The sequence below is a fragment of the Amblyomma maculatum genome, chromosome 11 (genome assembly GCF_055883805.1).
Source record: "Amblyomma maculatum isolate TAMU_Amacu chromosome 11, ASM5588380v1, whole genome shotgun sequence".
Lineage (NCBI taxonomy): Eukaryota > Metazoa > Arthropoda > Arachnida > Ixodida > Ixodidae > Amblyomma > Amblyomma maculatum.
The window spans coordinates 42,388,867-42,406,663 of NC_139354.1; the positions used below are offsets into that span (position 1 = coordinate 42,388,867).

General features: G+C 46.6%; 1 protein-coding gene across 3 annotated transcripts in view; it reads right to left on the reverse strand.

Annotated features, from left to right (window-relative positions):
• The window catches only part of Prosap (SH3 and multiple ankyrin repeat domains prosap), a 179,984-nt gene that overhangs the window by 41,869 nt on the left and 120,318 nt on the right, over positions 1-17,797 (reverse strand). For all 3 annotated transcript variants that reach the window (XM_084583538.1, XM_084583537.1, XM_084583536.1), the window contains one exon: positions 4,624-4,780. In XM_084583538.1, the coding sequence (XP_084439664.1) occupies positions 4,624-4,780 (157 nt within the window). The remainder of the gene's footprint in view (positions 1-4,623; positions 4,781-17,797) is intronic.

The window sequence follows — 17,797 nt, forward strand, 5'->3', positions numbered from 1 at the left end:
CAGAGGCGTATACACCTCATCGCAAAAGAAGAGCGACTGTCAACTTATTCGGCCCTCAGCAACGAAGTCCCTCGCATAACAACGATGCCAGAGCAGCAAAAAAGAAAAGAATGAAACTTTTTCCGTGCAGTAAGGTAGGCGCGCATGCATTGTCACCGCGCCCCTACGTTTCTGAAGCGCTGCATGCAACTAGGAGCGCGTCGTCGCGGGGTCGTGCGCTTGACAGGAGCCATCGCCGCCGGCGCTCCATTGTGGTGGGAAGAACGGGTGGGTGAGAGCGCGAACGAACCGCCGGAAATCGATAAGGAAGTAATAAACGAATCGATAAATGTCGCGCTCACGGTTCTAAGGAAGCATATCGTGAGATATGCTGAAACAATGAACAAAAAAATTAGAAATACTAGTACAGCGCAGCGGCCTCTTCGAGAATGTTTTAGCGTATACCGTATGGCGCTATAGCACTCGCGTTCGACGCTGGCTGTGGAAGTGTTCGCGTACACACGTAGTTAGCGAGCGAATGCGTATATCGCCATTGCAGTAAACGCATACGCAGTAAGTTCTCGGTGCGCATGTAGCGACAGCGGTAATGATGTGATGTTCAGTTAAAACAGTTCACTAACTGCGCATGCGCGAAACGCGTGTAAAGGCAATGACCAGCGGCAGCAATGACTGTAAGGGCATCGTGAAATGTTCGATTGCCCGTGTAAGGTTTCACCATGACTTCTAAGTCGAGGCTTTTATTGCTAACGTACGCATGGATTGAAGCACTGTCATGGCGCAAACAGAATGCGCGTAAGGAGTAGCACGGGCTTAGACAAGCGAGTGGACTTCTCACCAAAGAACTCTATACAAATTACATATTAAGTAATTTTGCCGGCCTGTTTCAATCTCATAAATTTGCGCATGTACTGAGGGTTCAAGTTGGTGAATAAGACCTTCTGAGGAAACATAGTACACTTGTGTGCACTGTAGTGAAGTACGCAAAACCGAAACTACTTGAAAGAAGTGATATTCGGATTTGGTTTTCGCAACAAAAGGACTCCTCGACGCGCGTCATGCGCAAATGTAGCGTAAGATTGTTTTTCTTGTAAGAAAACGTAAAGCGATGAATAACAATACTAACGCCAAGAACAGTAAGTAAAATAACTCCCTACGTGAGGCAGTACCTAGTATTATATTACACGTCACGTCACTAGTATGCGGCAAATTTTCGTCGGCAGCGCCAACCGGTATTACTTGTGTTCCTGGGGTGTTTGCGAGGAAATAAACACTCGAATTAAGTTTCGCGACGACGTGTGTGGCATATATACTGTACACGCGTACAGCCATTTCTGACGTTCACTTTGATGTCCTTTTCTAAACGTCATAGCACTAGTGTTATCGCACCAAAACCCCGCCGCTACATGCAAAAAAATTCCCCGACTGATCGTGTGAGTTGTAACTTCAGAGCCGCAGCGGGCAATTCAAACGGCCAATGGCGACCGCACAGTGATGACGCCACTGCGCAATTTCTCCCTGCTTCATAGGATCGTGACTTCGTTGCAGCAACAATCTGAAGAGTCCCTAACGAAGAAAAACATCTGCCCTGCAAGACAAGTGGTCGACCTTGGATTCGAACCGTTTCCCCTTTGGTAGTGAGCTGGGCGGGCTACCAAGCTCGACAACTGATGGACGCTCGTTTGCAAATATAGTTTAGACGTCATATGCGTCGACTTCACGTTGCAGAGCAGGCATTAATGCATTACAGCTACGTACATTTAGATAATCAGTGTTAACTGCGTGGAACTCACTTTCGCTGAAGAGAAATATTTTCGCATAGTACTCTGGAAGAGTACGCTGTAAACAATAACAGAGTTAAATGCTGGGCTAGTAGTGTTCTGACATCACGAGTATAATATTTAGCGCGAAACGACAGGACGACAGAAAGACAGGACGAACAATAACATAGTTAAATGCTGGGCTAGTGGTGTTCTGACATCACGAGTATAATATTAAGCGCAAAACGACAGGACGACAGAAAGACAGGACGAACAATAACATAGTTAAATGCTGGGCTAGTGGTGTTCTGACATCACGAGTATAATATTTTGCGCAAAACGACAGGACGGCATAAAGACAGCGGGACGACAGAAAGACAGGACGAACACGTTCGTCCTGTCTTTCTGTCGTCCTGTCGTTTTGCGCAAAATATTATACTCGCGATGACACTGTAAGCAAAATCGCATCCTTAAGGTGCATTTCCGCGTCTATAACTCACACCCTAGAAGAAGCGGTGCATTAAGGTACTGATGCACCCTTTCTGGGGGTGTGAATTCGACACGGAAAAGGGTGCGATTTTGTTTACAGTGTAACCTCAGCGCCATTCAATTCTATTTGTTCCTGTAACATACAGGTGGTCATTATGGAAGTGCGGTCACGCGTTTTCAATAAAAGTCGTGATATATTGCGTAACTTTAGGTTCTACCAGTATCCACCGCACTGCACATTGCGTGCGCTTTGCTTTCAATTGTGATTACGCATAGTAGCACTTCAAAAGAACTACTGACCGCTTTCCATTCTACCGCCGACATTCTGCGCCCCCTATTTTTTTCTTTGGCATTTTTCAGCGGCTGCAGTTTCCACACACCGAACGTGGTGTAACCGGTGGCTGTGTAGCAGGTTCACGCCACACGCACAACCGGGCAAACAAACGTGCCCGTCCGAGTAAATAAGGGTCAGATAAACGACCTCCTATTATACAACCACCCATTAGGGGACAATGTACGATACTGTCTCGTTGCGAAACCTTGCACAGCTCTTTATTGGACGTCATACTTCTCGACCCCTGCACGAAAGCGAAACGAGTTTTCAAAGCCGCCCTGGGAAAAATTGCTTCCCAACTCACAAATGAATGCTCCGCCCATTTAAAACACACACTGTCAACGCTGACCTTTATGTCAAATATTTTGCTCCGTTCTTTTCTTTTTCTTTCTGGTTCCTTATTCAATTGTTGTTCTTTCTTTCTATACCTTTGTCACCTTATAACTCGCCTTTTTTTTTCTTCCTTCTTACGTTCTGCGTCCCTTCTTTTCATCTTTCTTGATTTTTGTTATACTATTTCACTCCTTGTTTTCTTTATTTTCTTGTTTACTTTTTTGGGTGTCAAAAAAAAAGGACCCTAAGTGCCGGAGTCTCACTTTCACTGCCTTGCCTCCAGGAAGGAAAAACGCACAATACAAGAAGGGAGAAAGGACCGGCAATAATGCGACAAAATGACTCTTCCCTTCTCCCCCTCTACGGAACACATTCTTTGCACGCAACAATGCGGCTCCCCGCGGCGCTCTCCCATTTCTGACCCGCACGCGCGGTAGCCCGTATACGCCGCCGCCGCTGCCGTGTAGCGTACTTTCTCCTCTCCCCCTGGAAACGGTAACGTACTGCTTTTCTTCCCTGCGGCCTTCTTACCGAATCGGATTAGAACCCATCACGCATGGACGTATACAAGGTGACAGACATTTCACGCGCCGTGGAATTCTCTGTATATACTCCCCGGGCGGCGGCACCCGTCATCTCGAAGCCGTGCACGCATGCTACGCAAATGGCAGCGGCCGTGCCAAGATACAGCCAGTGTAACATACCGCCGAGTCGCGCGGCCTCACGCGGTTTTACCGACGGCCCGCGGGAACGGTTCACAGGCGTACAATATAGACTCAGACATGAGGCCCGCTCTACTACTGGAAGAGGGAGACGCGGAAATATCTAATACGAGTACCCGCGCCATTCACCGCGCGGTTTAAAATGCAAACTAGTTGTTTTATTTCTTTTATCTGTGCAAAAACGGGTTTAGCGGCTTGAGGCACTGGTATAGGTAGTTACCGACCGCTACAGTGCATGCCCACAACAGAAAGATTATTATGTGATTCGCCGAAACAATGCTGCCAGACGTCCGCAACCAACGCCTTTGCATGCTAAGGACATCCACACCAAGTAAGACACTATTGGCGAGCTCATTATCAACATCATCATCATCCGGACTATACCCACTGCAAGACGAAGGCCACTCCTACATTCCTCCAATCAACGCGGTCATGTGCTAGCTACATCCACTTGACCTCTGCGAACTTCATAACCATCCGCCCACATGACTTTCTCCCGCCACAGCTGCTATGCTTTCCTTCCCTTGGAATCCACTTTGTTACCCTTAGCGACCAGCTCTTATCCTCTCTTCGCACTGCATCTCGTGCCCATACACATTTCTTTATTTCCAATAGAATATCATTACTCGAGTTATTTCTCTGGCTCACACTGCGCGCTTCCTATCTCTTAACCCCTACCATTTTTCGTTCCATATCCCTCTGCCTTGGCCTCAACTTTAATAGAACCCTTTTCGTTAGCCTCCACGTTTCAGCCCCATAGGATAGTACAGGTAAGATGCGACTGTTGTATATTTTCCTCTTGAGCAATACATGTAAGCTGCTTGTCATAATCTGCGAGTTCTTACCAACTGCGCTCCAGCCCCATCTTATTCTCCTAATTATTTCCCTCTGACGGTCCGGACCTGCGAGTTATTTTAGCGGAATATTGGTTTTTTATACCGCTGCGGTGAAAGCTGAGTGAAGAGGCAGGGATGGTGGTGCTTCTCACCTGTATGACAAGGTCTGGCACAAAGACCTGCAACGGCACCAGCTGGTCTTCCGTGGTCACGGTGTCATCGACGGTCTCCATGGCGACCGCCTTCATGACCGTGCCCCCACCGCTGCTCGACGAGCCCACGGGCCGCGACAGGCTGCTACGCCGGCGCCTGCACAAGCGAAAAAGAAGAGAGAAAATTCAGTTGAAGGGATGTCCACAGACGTAACGTGAGCTTCAAAGTCAACTGTTAAATGGGGGTATGTGAAGGGCGTCGTGGACACGAGACCAATGGCTACACTACTCGATGACATGAGCCACAAGTGGAGTGGAGAATTCAAACTTCGGCATATGACACTTCATCAAAGCGATGCCACTTGATGAAGCGCCGCCGTGTCATGACGTCGTTTCATGCGAATGATAAAAACGAAATTACAAGGCTGGTCGGGCTGTAGCAGCTGAGAGAGTAAAAGCTTTTTGCCCGTCGTCTGTTCGCATGATTTCTTTTTTCGCTAATTCGAGAATTCGTTATAACCGAGCAACCGACGCACCGAGCAAATTTCTCAAGCAGAATGGTTCGCATAGTGTTTTAAGATTGAAGTCATGGACGGATAGAAGAATTCCCAAGTACCTTACGCTTGTGTCTCACAAATTGTAAAAAAAAAAGCTGTACAAGTTTGTAAAAAAGGCGTCTATTCGAGTCCCTTATCATGCTTTGTAGGGAGGTGATCGCCACGGGAAGTAGTCAATACAGGTTCATTACGAAAGATGCCATTGAATTTCTCACTGCAAAGAGGGCGGCCTGCAAACAGGACTACTTACAAAACTGATTTCTTCATCGCTTTAAATTCTAAGTCAGTTTCATTCTGACACAACATGGCAGTTGCAGCAAGTTCTGCCCTGTCAGCAGGACTGAAGAGAGTCTTCATTCTACCTTACGTGGGTTGTGCCCGTTGGGTAAGCGTGCATAATGAGACACCGGACCTTAGAAGCGCTTGGAGCATGTCTCTTTGTCTGCTCCAAAAATGAGATTACCAAAGCGCGTGAGATTACCAAAGCCCCAAGCGTATATGAGATTACAGCGAAGATCCAGCGCTGTCTTTCTCAGACCAGCGTTGCTTTGAAGTCGCAGGATTTCCTTTGATAAGGTTTGACAAGCAAGTCTTTTCCCAACTCCTCCGTTCCTTCGGGATGCCGTTCGGGAAGCTTAGAGTATACAGAACAAATAGCGAACACAAGGCGCTGACCGGGACGCAGGCACAGGCCGAGAGAGACACACAGAAAGCCCACAATACACGACAACGCCGTCTTTCGTGGAACAAAGATTGTCTTCGGCGTAGAACAAAGGCAAATTGAAGTTTGCGGACCGAAGGAACATTTGCTCAGATACACGAGACACGTAGGGGCGGAACGGAAGGTTTCCCACGAAGAAAGCTCCTGCCCTAAACTACGGTATACAAAGAATAGGGCTCTGTTCCGAGCAACTAGGACCAGGCCAAAAAAGATGAAGAGAATGGGCATTTCAATCTTCGCCAAACGCCGCCCACAGCTATAGCTATGCCCGGTCGAGCCGCCGGAATGGACAGCTCTAAAAAAGTATGCAAGGCGGAGTCCGAATTGTGAGCGGACGAGTTGGTTAGGTTGTTTACTTATATTTTTACTTTGTTTGCTCAGCAATTGTGAATAAAACTTTTATTTCGATTTTGTTTCGTGCTCGCAACTAGTAGGCCAGACGCGTCTGGGTTACCGAAATAACTAAGTATCGAAAAAGGGTCATCTTGGTATGTCCTGTTGCAACGGAATTGACGCTTGGATGCAAAAGGAAAAACAAATAAAAGATGGTATTCACTTAAGTAAACTATAGGGGCATGTATTCAGGGTCCTATTTACCGCTGGATGTGTGTAGCAAGAGCAGACCTAGAAAAGGGTTGGTTAGTCTGTGGGATTTAACGTCCCAAATCGACTCAGGCTATGAGAGACGCCGTAGTGGAGGACTCCGGAAATTTCGACGCCTGGGAGTTCTTTAACATGCGCTGACATCGCGCAGCACACGGGCGCGTTGCTTTTAACGCCTACATCGAAAAGCGGCCGCCGCGGCCGGGATTAGATGCCGCATCCTTGGTTTCAACAGTAGGGTGTTCTACCGCTGCACCACCGCAGCGGGGATAAACTCCATAAAGACATCACACGTGAGCTGTTTGTGGTGATTCTACTCTATACTGTTGGAACACACTTCTTCCAAAAGAGGGCCTCTTTGATACAGAACTGTGCTGCCGTGCTTGGACGTAATTTGGCTGGCGATAATGGCTAGGATAAGAAAACCAAGACACTTGTGACGAGCTTATAAAGGAATGATTGAACTATACCGAAAGATGGATGGCGTTTAGCACGCGATAGCTCTTCGCGTGTCATATTTTTGATGTGACGCGCATACAGACAAATGCCTTTTAGTTGGGTTAACGACAGCTGCGATAGAAAAGAAAAAAAAAAGCCCTTGTCTTCTCAGAACCACTGAGGTCACTGTATATAAAAATAACGGGCTCTCACTGGCGGTATCTCAAGCGCTTCTTATAACTGTACAGCGCACTTTGGCCAGGGGTCAGTGGCGTGACGTGTACGTCTTAGTTGAAACGGAACACTGCCACGATTAAATGTGTCACACTTTCGTGGAGAGCAGCAAATAAATATAACATTATTGATTGATTGATTGATTGATTGATTGATTGATTGATTGATTGATTGATTGATTGATTGATTGATTGATTGATTGATTGATTGATTGATTGATTGATTGATTGATTGCGATAGCTCGATTCGGACAGCCAGTCTAGTTCAGATCCCTCAGTGAGTATCCGCTCTTGGCCGTACATCCTTGCTCACTTGCAACATAACGAGTATTTACATTCACATTTTCCTCGCTGGAAACTCATCCCGCTTTTGTCCTAAGACTATACAGTTCAGATTACAGTCGCATCCGTCACAAGTGTCGCGTTTATCGCATTTTGCATAGCTGCTAGAACTGTCGTTTACGTAGCTAGAAATTGCCTATGTGCACAATGGGTCATTGTGTAAGAGAAATCTTTACGATCGGCCAATCAATGCTCCGATACCCAATAGTTATCTTCCGTGGCTCCATTATCAATTAAAAAATATTCCCCTCATACGTGTGTGTATATATATATATATTGTTACGAAGCGGCAAGCCGATGAAGACAGGAGACAGAACATGACCGATGACGATGGTAGATGACGTTTAATGAATGTTCGCCGGCCTAGCGCGAGCGCTCCTGCCCGCGCTACTGCCCGCTTCCTCTTCCTTGTCGTCCGTAACATGACCCGGGGCCACCGAGCGATCGTCCCGATCGTGGACGAGGAAGTTTAGCGATGTTAATGATTTTATGGCGTGATGATGGGCGCGTCTGGATGCTTGAAGAAGAAGAGGAAGAAGGAAGAATAGAACGGCTTGCCGGTACGATGTCTGATGCGTGGGTGATCCGCCTCCCTTGGAGCTGTCAACCATCCGTCACCAGAGTCCATGGGACCGATGGCTCGAGGTCACGTCGGGCAGCTTCGGCGGGGTTTGCGTGTTCGTGTCCATCGGTTCCTTCGGGTCATTCGGGTCTTTCGGGTCCTTCATCTCGGTTCTGATTGGTCTGTTCTCCTTGTCTTCAGGTCCGGGCTGGGGGCTGGGCGGTGGTAGTTGTTCAGGTCTGGGCTTGAAGGGCTGGGGCGAAGCTGCTCGGCGATGTCCCTGGGCCCTCGGTGATGGTCCCGGCTTGGAGATGGCCTCGATGCTCAAAGGCGAGGATGGGGATGTCGTACGCCGCACCTCCAACCAAATGTTACGAAGCGGCAAGCCGATGAAGACAGGAGACAGAACATGACCGATGACGATGGTAGATGACGTTTAATGAATGTTCGCCGGCCTAGCGCGAGCGCTCCTGCCCGCGCTACTGCCCGCTTCCTCTTCCTTGTCGTCCGTAACAATATATATATATTACCAATGCGGAAGCTCTACGAAGTGCTCTTAGCAAAATAAACCACGTAGAACTACACCTCTAGCCGCGCAGTTCAGCGGGTATCCGCAGCGATTCCGCAGTGGCGCTGCGGTCGCCAAGGGCAACGACCATGGTTTCCGCCCTACTAATGTCCCTTTTCCACTTCCCTCTTCTACACGGATAGGAACACAGCCTGGTCGCTTCCTCCCTTTCCCTGAAAATCGATCCCGTGGAACCGAGGACAGAGTAGAAGAGCGGAAAAGGAAGGTTGAGTGGGGAAAAGACTTTATTCAGAGCGACGCGGAAAAGCCGTACATACGTGCCGTGAGCCTGCACGTCTCATTCTTTCTGCCCACGCTCCAACACACTCCCTCTTTCCCACGTGAGCCTCTTTTCCTTATTTTTGATATTTTTTAACACTGCGCATGTCTAACCCCGCTTCCGTATCGACGTACAGAGAAACGTTTTTCAGCGCGCTTGGCGAATTCGTGAACAGACGCGGCTTTGACTTCCCAAATACGCTCCTTTTATTGTGCTTTGTATTCTTTCCTGTGTACCCATTGTTTCGAACATTTTCTCGCACGCTTCCACTCTGGCTACAAAGTACTTTCTCCCGCGCGTGCGCGCTTCTTTCTATTTTTAAGGTGAATTCCTGTGGGACTTCGACCCAGAGTAAGTTGTGCCCTCGGCGGAGACTTCTCGCACTCCTGGTGCATGAAAATCCATTTACGACGACCATTTCGAATGAAGCTCTTGGGATATACTCTGTTGCCGCACGTAGTACATACTGTACAAAGTCGACGTGGGAGGTGCATCGTATAGATGCGGGAAGTGGAGCTCTCTCGTGAAACTTCCTCTACTTAGGAGGAACAAAAAGCCCGTCGGGGACCGTGGAAGTCTGCCACACATTGCGTTTCGAACTTAATATGCCTTTCCATTCTGGCGTCCTCCATTTGAAAAGCATCCACGTAATAAAAAAGGATTATTAAGTCTACTTTTTTGTCTTTAGTCTCTTTAGTCTTTTTTTTTTTAAGGGCCCACTTCACAAAACTTTATATTCTTATATGCTTATGAGCTCTCACATGCATTTAGAATACGTTCAGAAGGCTGCGAAAATTCCGAGGAATGACAGGGTGTGGTCTAAAAAAAAATTAGCTGGGGTTTAGCTTTAGTTAAACCCAGTAGGTTGCGTAAGCAAAGCCGACGTAGCTTCCTCTTTCTGTTCTTCTTCTTCTTCTTCTTCTTCTTCTTCTTCTTCTTCTTCTTCTTCTTCTTCTTCTTCTTCTTCTTCTTCTTCTTCTTCTTCTTCTTCTTCTTCTTCTTCTTCTTCTTCTGCTCCTGCTTCTTCTTCTACTTCTTTTTCTTATTCTTCTTCTTCGTCTGCTTCTTCTTTCGCAGCCCACATATAAAGCCCCGCTTTAACCAATCCATATGAATGTACCTTAGTGGGTAACGTAAATGCCAGGATCCTGGCAGGCTGATTCTGACATAACCGCCCCATGTGAAACAAGAGACCCAAGTTGGCAGCACTTGCCATTTGCGGCTAGGGCGTGGCTACCGACCGGGTTTACCCGACCGCTTGAAGAAGGGCTCCATCTTCTGTCGCTCTAAAGGTCAAACGTGGCTACCGGCCGTGTTTACGCGATGGGCTGAAACCTCGAGTATAGTATTGCTTACGCAATAAAAATATTTCTTCGCAGCCACTCGACCTCCACATGTTAAAGAGCGTGGATCCGTGATTTCCCTAAACGCCGCCTAAAGTGGCGTACAGAGTCCCTTGTTTTTCTGAAGGCCCCGCCCTTATTTCTTAAAGAATCTTTTTAGCACTCACCAAAGATGAGTACTGTTTCCCTACATCAACACCTCTACCCTCCCCCCTCTCCCCTTTTTTTGTGCTACTTCTATATATTGAAATATGCCTCTAACTCCAATTTCTGACAAAACTCTGGCGTGGATGCCTTAACTGCTTAGGTGTCGGTGCAAGGCAGTGTAGCAGTAAACGTATTTACAAGCACAGGTATGAAGTGAACTGTGGCCAGCAACTACACGCTGGTAATACCTGCGGCAAAATAAACATTTTCTGGGCCAGTGCTCCGAGCCTACGAGATGCCATTTGTGTGCTTAGGGAGCGACCTTAAACTCCAATACAAGCTCATTGCGCGCAGAGTTGAAAGTACTGCAACTACAAGCGATGCCTTTAGTGGTGTTTTGTTTCAGGTGAGTAAGCTGTACGCATCTGAAAAAGGAAGCGATCGATCAGCAATATGTGAAGCGCTTGTGGAGAACTTTTTTTTTTTCAAATTGAAGGCGCGTCACCAGCACTGAGTGACTAAGAAACGAGAACAAATCTAGGCCTCAAGAAAGCGCACGCCTCGGAATGTGGCGCGGGCAAAGCTCTTGGCACTTCTTTGCCGTTGTTCGCCAGTGCCTATGTCTGCCACGCGGCCCTTTTTTTTTTTACATGGTAGTTTCGACGTTTTCACGGTGATATTCGATCGCGCCTGCAGATCCGTAATTAAATTGGACCCATGGACTCGGCATCTTAGCAGTTCTCAAAACCAGCAAAACTCCCATGTAGGGGCTCAGCTTCAAGAAATCAGTACAGTAGCTTCGAGCTAGTAAAAACGTTTGTGTAGTAAGGGGCACTCCCCTTATAGTATTGGGTGCTTGGTTAATATAGTTAGAGACCCTGCGTCCAGAGCAAGAGGAAGCTACGTTGAAAGGATGTTACTTTATTAAAAGGTATTACACTAAAATATTTCATAAGTGCTCGAGACTTATCTGGAGTTAACTAGCGGCGTGTTTCCTGACCTGCATAGCTGTTCTAGTTACAAAACCATTTATCATCAAGTTTTAAGAAGACAGGAAGGAGGTGTTGCATTATTTCCTGTAATCCGTACCCTGGTCCATCGCCGATTGTACAGTAGTTATATACAAGGAGCATCACACAAGACACCATTACTGCCGCTTGCGAACAAAGCACGCATTGCCACCATGGGCCTAATGCACCGTTTCGACGCAGTCGATGACATCCAGGGTTTCTACAATGGCTATAGGTACGAAAAGACAGCAAGAAAGACGTTATTCGAACCAGGGAACAGGGACAGCAACGGAAGACAACAAGAAAAAAAGACATTCAACACGAGAATACGAGCCCCCGTTGAATGGCCAAACGACGATCCGTTCTTTAACGGCCTTTTTCGTAACGGCAGGTCGGGACACAAATCGATCCATAGTGGAGAACACGGCGTTGTTTTCCATTCATGGCTCGCACGTGTCGACGCTGTACTCAAAAGACACGGGGGAATTGGCGGCTCTCAGCGACGGACGAGGGATGTGCGGGGGACATCGAGGTCGGTCACACACACAGTGGCGCCATCTCGTAGCGGGTCGACGCGGCGACAGCGCTAAAAACGACAGAAGAGTCTGCGGCGGCAGCAGTCGAGGCGAAAAAATCTGGGGTATACGTTAGCAAAGCCCACCGCCGTACATGCCCCCTACACATATATCATCGATTCCAACCGGGTCATCCGCTCTCTCTTTGGGAGTATATACGCTCCCGGTGAGGCCTTCCTATTGTTTGTTCCTGGTTTCTGCTCTATTTTTTTGTGCGCTCGTCACCGTGTGCCGCCAGCCGAACGTTGTGTTTCTGGAGCAAGGACGGTGAAGATAAAGAATTCCTCCGCTTTCGGGTCATTCCGGCGCTGTTAAGCACGGAGAAGAACTCTTCGATCGACTCGGTGATGTTTCGGGATGGGAACGGTGCTCGGACACTCCCTTTGGTAGATTTCTTTTTTTAGCTCTTCGTCGTCATCGATTCTAATATCTATGTCAAGGTCCCCACCGATTTGACGCAGAGGACTGCACGAATGTGGACGGGGTGTCAGACTTCGCATAAATGTGTATCAGACGGGCCGATGCGAAGAGTACCTATTTTGCGAGTCAAATTCATTACGTTTTCACTTTGCTTGAGCGTTGTCAGTGCGAACCTGTGAATAAACTTGGAGACAAAATGATGATGCTTCCTCGTAAGCATGAGCGGATGACACACTGTATTAGTCATACAGTTTTTGATAAGATATTTACAAGCGTTTTACTAATTACCCCAGAATTCCTTATTGAAGCGAAAGCTTCAGTATAATAGGTAAAACTAAGGTCAGCGTGGCCGCGAGTTTGATCTTCAAATGACCTTCAAGTGTGATGACCTAATGAATTGTGGGTGTCCACGATTCCATGGCGTCCGCCAAAAACTATAATGCAGCTTCATTTCTCCAAAACCTAACGTAAAGAAAAATTATGAAAAAACCGCGGATTGAAAGGGTGGTATTACAGGGGCTATCGCTGCAACCATCCACAGCTTTTGGTCTACCACTAGGTTCATCCCCACAATCCTTTGGGCTGATTTGCGTCTGCAAAACAACTAAGCAACTCGGCGGCGGCGGTAACAACCAGTGTGCATGTCGCTCGTCGAAACTGCAAATGCGCGTTGCATTCGTCAGCACTCAAGTTAAAGCCTGCGAAGAAGCATCTATATAAAACGCCAAAGATTATCAGAACAACCAGGAACATATCCAACCATTCGGAATAAAACTTTTTAATTACACAGAGTGTTTGTTTAGACCCGTAACTCAATGAAAAAGAGGCTCAAAAAATGATCATAAATGACATTCATGTGTTTGCTCGCATCCATGTACAAATCACACTAGCTTGCAGCGACGGCAATTTCGCGTATTCCCGCCGTTAACGGCAATGACCACAGATGGCGCCACATGGCTACATCAGCCACCAATTACGCGCCCGCACAATGACTTCATACCTACGTGCAGCAGCTGCCATTGGCCGGGGCGACATAGGCAACCGAGGCGTTAGACAACGATAGTATTATTACTGGCCGTCCAACGCGCATTAAGGCCGATATTATAGCACGGAACATTTCACCCGCCATCATCTTCAGTAGCAAACCCGAAGACGCGGGTTACAAGAAGCTTCTGATTCAAGTGTGAGAAAACAGTGCGACTATGATAGCACAGAGTAGGTTGCAGAAGGCTCTTCCGTACTCACTTTAGGTGCGCACAATCCACGGCTCCTAACGAAACGCACCAATGCCGGCCGCAGCAAGGGCGAACGCGACAACATTATTGTGGCGCTGAGCCAAAACTTACGACGCATGGCGACAAGGCAGGTACGATCTCGAAACAGAGGCGACCAAAGGAACGTAAATAAAAGAAGCAAACCGGGCGAACTTCTGCACGCAAGCAGAAGAGCAGCACGGTGGTGATACAAGTGGCGTGGATGAAGGGGGATCGCTACTTGGAACCCACGCACGCGCGAATACGCCGTACATACCCGTACACGGATGATAGTCCTGTCGGCTTCTATAATATATTGGCTCGAACCTCGCGAAGAACAACTCCTAGAATACTCTTCCCGGATAAACGGGTGGTCCGCTAACACTGGAAATATGCACAGAAATATGGTATGAGCGAATCGAAGACAACGAACCTGCGTACGACAAAACGTTTAGCGGTTTCTCGCTGTAACGCTACAGTTTTTGTATTCTCCCAGTATTTTTCTGATATACTGTAAGGTTTCTCTGTCGTATCTTGTAGTTCTGTCGCTACGGCAAAATACAGCACAATACTGCAGAAATTCCTTGTTTTGCAAAAAAAAAATTGTTCCCACTAAATATTAATGGTCAGGTATACTATAAACGCCTGTTGTTAGAGAAAATACCCTGCTGTGTATTGTACGATTAATTTGACTATTTAAGTGGAAACGAATCCAGAGTCTGCGTACTCTGCGGCTATGTGGATAGAAATATTATAGAACCGCAAGACCGCCAGCGCCATCTTTCTTCCGTAAAAGCACGCAATCAAACGACATAAACCAAAAAACCACCATCCCCACTTTACAGGCGCCAAATATAACACTGGATTCTGGTCGATTATTCAGTATATTTTGCAAGAATGCAAGATCCTCTGTACATCTGCTGGCGCAGACGCAGTAGCTATCACTGCACCCTGAGGTTTAAAGATAATGATGCTGATGTGCATTCAATCATGCATTTATCTGCAGTAGGCATTAGTAGAAAAAAAATGGTATGGATATATCATCACTGGTTCATCAGCACCACAATCCCCTCGAGATGGTATAGTTCCGGATTCAAAACTAGCAAAGTGTGGAAGTCAACATAATTTTTATTTCAAAAAAGAGATGGAATATTACACAGTTCTTTTAAGTTTGACTAGTTGTTCAGAGAAATGTAAATAATAAAACATACACAGTATGGTAACACTTGCCACCACTCTTTTTTTTCTTTTTCTTTCAAAAAAGACGCTCCTAATAGCCGTCTACAACATAGCGACCATATATTCATACGGCAGAGACAATTAAATGTTACATAAAAATTTCTCTCGTCACCTCTGTTCTAGCCATTTACTATGAAATTAGTGGAGGACTTTGTTATGCAAAGTGCTACCGTCACCGCCCTTATTCATGCGGCATGCCAATGAAATGCCCTCCGCTCATCCGCTGCGAGAACTCTATTTCCTCCAACATAGAGGCAGATTATGCTTACTTTGAAGTTTTCCCGAACTAAACAACGACATCACACATTGCGCTATCCTTCACAAGCACCTTTCATTTCCGCCGGCCGCAGCTCGGGTGCTTAAGGTATTAGACAGTAATTCCCGCGACAGGCAACACTCTTTTACCTTTTTTTTTTTCTTTTTTGTTTTAATAAACCGGCACCACCCCAAGCCAACAGTCCGTCCGCAGAAAACGGGCGTAGCGTGCAGAACTCGGCGCCAAATACCACTACAACTGTACACAACCTGAGCGCCAATTAGCCATCGACACGGCCGCTCGATTCCACCGGTGTAGCTGGGAAAGTGCTCCCATATATGAGCAGCACAACACGCGTTACAATGCGCCACATTCGTCGCCGCGGCGACTGAGGAGGTAGTGAGAGCGTTGGCGCCGTCAGTGCTACAGTCGTGTATATAGACGTATATACGTGTCCGTGTAACGCGGTACGGGTAGTCCGGGACGTCCGATATCGCAATCAAGCGACGGCTCACGTAGCCACGACCACCCTATACACCTATACACAAGCCTCGTGACATCCGTCGTTCCCATTGTGTGCGCTGGGGACACGTCGGAACGCACGCATTCGGGGCGGGAACGAACAACGCAAGTAATAAAATGGCGGAGGGCTGACGATGCGGAGGGAGGTTTGTCCTTCAGACGACGACAGCGACACCGCGCGGCGACCGAATGGAGCGGGAAAAGCGGCAGCAGATAGCGGCCATGCTTGAGGTAAACAGACATGAAACATGCACTAACAGACTATCAAGGAAACTGGGCCGGTCGGGGATGCTATAGCCGGTGTGAGCCAAGAATCAATACTGAACGGAACGAATGAATCAAACATGTAATGAACGGGAATGAATTAATGAACGAACGAATGAATGAATTAATATTTAATTAATTAATGAATTAATCAAACCTGTAATGAACGGGAATGAATGAACGAACGAATGAATTAATTAATTCGGTTGGCTGGTTTAGTTTATGGAGTCCAACGCCCCAAAGCGACTCAGGCTATGAGAGACGTCGTAGTGTACAGTTCCGTAAACTTAACGTTCACTGAAATCGTATATATATAGCGCATGAACGCCTTGCTTTTCGCCTCCATCGAAAAGTGGCTGTTGCGGCAGGGACTCTATCCTAAATAATTATTTCATTAATCATTAAAATAAGCGTTTACTTTTATTTTTTATAATTAACCGTGTCGCCCGTTATAGTGAACAACCACGTAGGCATGCATTTATTTAGCTAGAGGGAAACACGGCATATAATGGAGAAGTTGCAATTCATTCCAGCTAGTGCAAACTGAAACGAAAGCCTCGTTCTCTTTACCAGCGCTTCCATAACACGACTTTTCGTGGCATGAATGAATCAAAACGTTGGTCAAGCGTTGTGAGATTCTCCTACCTCATACCTGTGTGGTTGGACTTATCATCTTAAAGCAAAAACAAAAAAGAAGAAAACGTGAAAATAAGCCTAATTTAGTTTTTGCAATCCGATTTTAACAGAAACGTCAGTATTTTTTTAGTAAAGAAAGCAAGGCATCGCTAGCTAGCATTTGGGTAGGCGTTTCCCTCTAAGCATAAAATTATTGAGCATAATAAATAAGTACAGTGACATCAGCCGGATGCTGCGACGGAGTAACTCTTGGATAACCCCCGCAGTTGTATGCTTTTGAGGTGCTGCTCCACTAGCTCACACGCCTCTACAGACCGAGAACCATCCACCACCTTCACGTAGACCGCTATAGCTAAGCACTGTTTATACACTATTATATCGCATTTGCAGCACTTTGTCCGTTTATTAACCAGATGGATGACACAGGCACGAAATTGTGAATTAGCGTAATGAAAAAGTTCTGGCCCGAGCGTGACGACTGAATGACAGTGCCATCGCTGCCATTGACTTCATAAATAGCCGTCCCATCACTCAACCCAGGGCGAGAACCGAACGATTAGATGAGAGTTTAGTTCTCAAAAGTAAACTTGCTCACTTCTGTCGATTTTGTTTAATGGCGATAGCAATTCCTTCGGCAAGCACAGCACCAAGTACTGTAATCTCCATGCCAATAACTGGTAAATAAAGTGTTTGTACCGAAAAAAAGTATATGTGACATTCAACCGCCCAGACGAAGACAAGTCCACTTGTCGAAACGTTGGCTCAACTTGCGAACCGAGGCTTCCCCCCCTTCACCTTTTGTTCAGTGCCCTTTCAACAGCACAGGACTACGACATTAATTACAGGAATCCGTCAGTAATTCATTCATCGAAAATAATAATCAGCAAGAACACACGCAACTTACATACTGAAATAAGCACTAAAAAAAAAAAATCCGCCAAATTCTGTGAATATAAAAACTGACAAGGCTTACCGCAACCTATACCCTATTGACTGACATCGGGAAGCTTTGATTTTTCTTCGATTACGCACATCGACGAAGTGATTCAAGCTGCCCCGCCACAAAGCGTAGCGATAGAATTTCCATGAAACAATGCATACAGTCAGACACAACATTAAAAAAAACTGCAGTTGCTAACGACTACTTTTTTTATAGTACTCTATTACTTTTCTTAATAGTAGACGGAATGAGACTTGATTATTTA